At 42.9% G+C, this 6,046-nt stretch overlaps 1 protein-coding gene across 1 annotated transcript; it reads left to right on the forward strand.

Annotated features, from left to right (window-relative positions):
* The first annotated feature begins 2,287 nt into the window (after positions 1 to 2,287).
* On the forward strand, positions 2,288 to 5,539 carry LOC123160475 (phosphoglycerate kinase, cytosolic-like). The gene is made up of 7 exons (XM_044578289.1): positions 2,288 to 2,478; positions 2,564 to 2,789; positions 3,474 to 3,551; positions 3,648 to 3,908; positions 4,038 to 4,355; positions 4,805 to 4,963; positions 5,058 to 5,539. The coding sequence occupies exons 2-7, from the start codon at positions 2,595 to 2,597 to the stop codon at positions 5,250 to 5,252; spliced, it is 1,206 nt and encodes a 401-aa protein (XP_044434224.1). The 5' UTR covers positions 2,288 to 2,478; positions 2,564 to 2,594; the 3' UTR covers positions 5,253 to 5,539.
* The last annotated feature ends 507 nt before the right edge of the window (positions 5,540 to 6,046 follow it).

Raw genomic sequence — 6,046 nt, forward strand, 5'->3', positions numbered from 1 at the left:
TAATCTCTAAGACTCACAAAGATAACCCAACAAGAACCAAGAAACATGATGCAAGGATGCAATGGTTTGAGCTCTCTACTAACGATACGATCAAGCTACCAACTTGAGAGCCCCCCTTGATAGTACGACAAACGATCCTATAACTCGGTCTCCCAACTACCACCACGAGACCGGTAAAATTGAAAACCTATCAAGGGCAAACCTTTGCCTTGCACATGGTCCACTTGAGCTAGCTGAAGACGATCTTAACTCTCTCAAGTTGGACCACCTTTCTTGATTGCGTTGGCTCGATGAAGACTAGATGATTGCTCCCCCATAGTCCACTATGGGTGAGCCACTCTTAGGCACATCTTCACAAGTCCATTGACACCACAATGGATGGAAAGATTCAAGCACTTGATCTCTTCGTGATGCTCCACTTGAACTTGCACACGGCAATCTTGATGACGATCACCACTTGATGTCATCCTTTCCATGGGTTGTATGATATCTGCCTCTTGATGCAAGCCCATGGACATGTACCTAACCCCACATAGAACTCTCACATAGACCATGGGTTAGTACACAAAGTGCAATGGACAATGCTTACCATACCATGGGATCACTTGATCCCTCTCGGTACATCTTCTACGCTTTGTGAGTTGATCAACTTAATTCACTATTGACTTAGTCTTGATCAACCTTGAATCTTTCCAACTCTCTTCATTTGGATGATGTCTTGAAGGTAAACATGAATGATCACACAATCTTCTTCTTCAAGACATGCTTGCAATAAGGTCAATACTCACATGACCAATCTTTGGATAATTCCTTAATAGCACCTTGGTCAACTCATAAACTCCTTGAAACCAACACATGGACTTCAAGAAAAGCCTATGGACAAATCCTTCAAATATAACTCAAGACAACCATAAGTCCATAGAGATCGTCATCAATTACCAAAACCAAACATGGGGCACCGCATGTTCTTTCATCTGGTTCTTCGCCCTCTCTTCCTTTTATAGGGTAATAGATAATAGATAATAGATATAAGCATGGAAAATACACTTGTGTTCCTGGTTGTATATGCACCCTATATGGGGATTTTTTTAATATTTTAATAAAAAGTCAAAATAGGTAATAACTATTTTGACAAAACACTTGACTTACTTTTGCACTAGTATATAAATCTCGACGAAAAAAAACAAAAGTTGACCTCACAGCAAAAAAGACAAAATTTATTTGCTATTATAGGTCACTATTCACACTATTTTAGCCAAAAAATTGTCTTTTTTGAAAAGAAGTCAAAGGGATTTTTTTGTGGATTTTTTTTCACGAGTGCAATAGAAGGTCAAGTTTATTTCAAAAATATTTTCAGGAATTTTTGACTTTTTGTTGAATTACTAATTTTTTCCCCATATATGCATATGTCCCATAGACCAAAAGTTTCCCTCCATATAAGCATGCCTTTTTTTTCGAACCGGGCATGACCCCTTTCCATTGCAAATGAACGGAAATACAAAGTTCCGAAAACAACAGGAGGAAGGGGAAAGAGGTAACAGCGAGTTTGAGCATTACCAGGAAACCCACTGCGTTCGCCTGTCATCGTAACGAACGCCATGGGGCGAAAACCTGACAACACCATAGTTCAACACCAACCCTACAGGACCATTACAACTAGGAGCCAGCACAATAGCAACAGCACGAAAGCCAGATTTTGACCCAACAAAAGCATCCGAAGCCGAACTTGCACGATCATTCTCCCTCGATTGGCCTCCTCACCGCTTCACACATCTTCATCAGCCGCACTGTGCTTGACCTGACCATCTCCGCCCCGCTTCGCAGCTCCTTGATCCCTTCTCCTTGTTGTAGACCTGCCCAGTACAGCAAAAAGGAAACCACGGAGAAAACAATCTCAAAACGAGTTTTAATCTGCTTTTTCTCAAAAGTTGCTCGGTTTCGAGCAAGCCAGATCGCCCAGCAAACAGCAGCGAGACCCACGGTATAATACTTTCCTCCAGCAGGGAGGAAAGTGTGGCACCAAGAGAAGTATTGCCAATAACTATTCGGGCATAAGTGAGTCCCCAATGCCATCCCAATACATCTCCATATCACTCTAGCCACCGGCCGGGCAAGTGAAAAATAAATGTCTGGAAGACTCAATCTCATTGCAAAAAGGACACTTGGGTTCCCAGGCCACCTTCTTTTTTTCTAACTTGCCTGGTAAGAACAGCATCCTGGGACATTTGCCACAAGAAGATTTTGATATGCCTTACCTAGGCGGACAAGCACAACATACGTACAGCAGCGTGTCGCGCCCGAGCACGACCCGTTTTGTCTAAAAAAAGAAAAAAAAAGAGAAAGGCAGAAGCTCAGCACCTTCCCGTGCCTTTCCTCGATCGTACTCGATCACACCGCCGCTTGCTTTCCTCAACTCCACTGCCGTCCCACCCCTCCTCGCGACTGAAATCACCGCCAGCCCGACCGATCTCTTGCCTGGTAAAGCCCCCGGCCATCCGAGCCCATCGATGCCATGGTTCCTCTGCGGAGTATTCTGATGTTCACGGCGTCGAATTTGGTGCAGGGGAGGGGAGGGGAGGGAGAGCGAGGAGGAAATGCCGACCAAGAGGAGCGTGGGCACCCTGGGCGAGAAGGACCTCAGCGGGAAGAAGGTGCTCCTCCGCGCCGACCTGAACGTGCCGCTGGACGACGGCCAGAGGATCGCCGACGACAACCGCATCCGCGCCTCCGTGCCCACCATCAACTTCCTCATGGGCAAGGGCGCCAAGGTCATCCTGGCCAGCCATCTGGTGAGCACTGAGCAGAGCACAGCCTTCTCGATCTGTGCCTACGGCGTTTTACTGACCAATTTGTGTTGCTTAAGCTGAGGGTGTCAGATTGGGGATTCAGTGTCAGACTCAAGTCATCTGTTAGTCCACTAATATCTTGGGAGTGGGTGGGGGGGTGGGTGGGTAGCCTGTTAGTCTCGTCCTTATAAAAAACCTAATCATAACAAAAAATAGTGAGAATTAACTTAGAATTTCATTTTCTTGAATTGTTGGGTACCTTTCATACAGAACAGATTCCTCTGTCCAGTTCGTGTGAATTGCTTTTGTATATGTCGATTTGTCATTACAGTAATATGTAAAATAATTTGTTCAAGTGCGAGCTAATTAACTCTTCATAGACTTTCCAATATGCGATTAGGCTTCCATATTTTAGTGCTAAACCCTGCTTATTTACTTACTGTTTTTCTCTACTCTTAGCGATAATGTGTTGCTAACTACTACTTATTGATTAATGATAATATGAGATGGCGTGGAGCTGTATCGTGAGAAATGTTCAGAGCTCATCCTCATGCCACTTAACTGTTTTTTTTTTTGACATATTCTGAATTTTAACACTTAAAACCAACCCGGAACAACATCTTTTTTCAGAACATAAAAGTATAGCAAAAACTAACATTTCTAATACTAACGTTGTTTTCTTTTCAGGGCCGGCCAAAAGGTGTCACCCCGAAGTACAGCTTGAAGCCTCTTGTTCCACGCCTGTCTGAGCTTCTTGGAGTTGATGTACGTTATAACAACATAACTCATGGTTATTTTTTGCTTAATCTGAAACCCTGGCTGATCTTATATTTTCTTGATTTGTTCATGTGCTTTAAAAAGGTTGTGATGGCGAATGACTGCATAGGTGAGGAAGTTGAGAAATTAGCTACTGCTTTACCAGATGGAGGTGTTCTACTTCTTGAAAATGTAAGATTCTACAAGGAGGAAGAAAAGAATGACCCTGAGTTCGCCAAGAAACTAGCATCTGTTGCTGATCTTTATGTAAATGATGCCTTTGGCACTGCACACAGAGCACATGCTTCAACAGAGGGAGTTACCAAGTATTTGAGGCCTGCTGTCGCTGGATTTCTTATGCAGAAGGTATATATTGCCGAAGTTGCATTGGTCCATGAACTACTGAAACCGTTCCACTGCTACTATTTACAGTATCAGTACAAGTGATGTCATTCTTGAGCTAAGTGTCCCAGATAATGATTGCCATCATTGTAGGAACTTGACTATCTTGTTGGAGCTGTTGCCAACCCGAAAAAGCCATTTGCTGCCATTGTTGGTGGATCCAAAGTGTCAACCAAGATTGGGGTGATCGAGTCTCTTTTGTCGAAGGTTGACATCCTCATCCTTGGTGGCGGTATGATTTACACATTTTACAAGGCCCAGGGGCATGCTGTTGGGAAATCTCTTGTGGAGGAAGACAAGCTTGAACTGGCAAACTCTCTTACTGAGATGGCCAAGTCGAAGGGGGTCTCTCTTTTGCTTCCCACTGATATTGTAGTAGCTGATAATTTTGCTGCAGATGCTGAGAGCAAGGTATGATCATTCAATAGTAGTGGTTGTGTATTAGAATTTCTATTCATTGCAAGTATTATTATACCGGAAAAGGCTTTTGCCCCGCTTTATATATAAAGCAAGCAACCACATAACCATTCATACAAGTCAGGTACAAGAAAATGGAAGAAAATACATCTGCTGGAGGCACCAACTAATGCAATGCAAGTACTATTTGATCCTAATCAGTGTCACAAGAACTTACTATGGAATCTGCACCCAAAGAATTTATGTTGGCATAGATAATTGTAGTTCATAACTGGCAGAGCAAGACATGCATGGTTCTGTAATTCTGTAATACATGTCTGGCATTATCTGTATCATGTATGTCATGTTGCATTGTACATGGAAACGAACTCGACACAACTGTTCATTGTTTGGAATGGAGTTATTTGCTAGCTATCATGGACTCATCCTGACACCATTTACAGATTGTTCCTGCCTCTGCTATTCCTGATGCTTGGATGGGTCTTGACATTGGCCCAGATTCTATCAAGAAATTCAGTGAAACTTTGGACACTACCAAGACTGTCATCTGGAATGGGCCGATGGGAGTTTTCGAATTTGAGAAGTTTGCTGCTGGCACCGATGTGAGTACCCATATCCAGCACATGTACTTTCTACAGTGCACATATGTGTTTGTGTTCTGCACTTCTGCTGCTAAAACATGCATTCTTTCTTCAGGCGATCGCGAAAAAGTTGGCTGATATCACAGCAAAAGGCGTGACAACCATCATCGGCGGTGGCGACTCTGTTGCTGCCGTCGAGAAGGCTGGTTTGGCGAGTAAGATGAGCCACATTTCGACCGGAGGTGGCGCAAGCCTGGAGCTGTTGGAAGGCAAGACCCTCCCAGGCGTCCTTGCTCTCGACGACGCATAGGCTGGTGGCAAGACGTGTTTACCCAGTCGTTGCGCCACTCTGTTGTTCAAACCCTTGGTGTACAGATGCGAGTGTATCCTGAAATAGAAGTAGAGGTTTCTCTGAAGGTTTTGTCAGACGAGCAGTAGTAAATAAGATTGACTTCCGTCGCAATGGGAGCAGAGTATCTCGCACAAGCAAACCTTTATTTGTCGATGTAACAGTGTAGACTTCTGTAAACTGCATGGCTTGAGCTGTGTTTGTTTTGAGTTCCTTTTGTGAGAATAAAGGGGTGCCGTTTTCGAGTAGGGCGTTTTGGAGGCCAATTTTTTTTTGAAAAAAGTCAAAACTGAAACTTTTCAGTTTCAAAAACTTTTGAAAATGAATATATACATATACAGGGATGTAATGTATATGCATGTAAAATTTCATGACGAGATACCTTAAATTGCGAGCTGCAAAAAAAAAGGAACTTTGAGCATGAACGGGGCAAGTGCTGAAAAGCCACATGTTTGTTTTTCTTTGTGTAGCTCTCATTTTTAACGTATTTCATCATAAAAATTTACACACATGTACATTATGTCTCCGGATGTATGTTTAATTTTTCTCAAATATTTTTAAAACATAAAAGTATGAATTTTCATTTTTTTTTTCAAATTCCGCCTCCATGGAGCTCGGCCTCCCTTCAGCATTTTTGGCCGTTTTTGCCCATTTAAAAAATATCTAGTGGTATTTTTGTGCGGTCTATCAAAACGAAATGCATCATCTGGAACATCTTGCTGAAGTACAAGTCAGACTAATTAACCTTAAGGCCA

This window comes from Triticum aestivum, chromosome 7B (genome assembly GCF_018294505.1).
Source record: "Triticum aestivum cultivar Chinese Spring chromosome 7B, IWGSC CS RefSeq v2.1, whole genome shotgun sequence".
Taxonomy (NCBI): Eukaryota; Viridiplantae; Streptophyta; class Magnoliopsida; order Poales; family Poaceae; genus Triticum; species Triticum aestivum.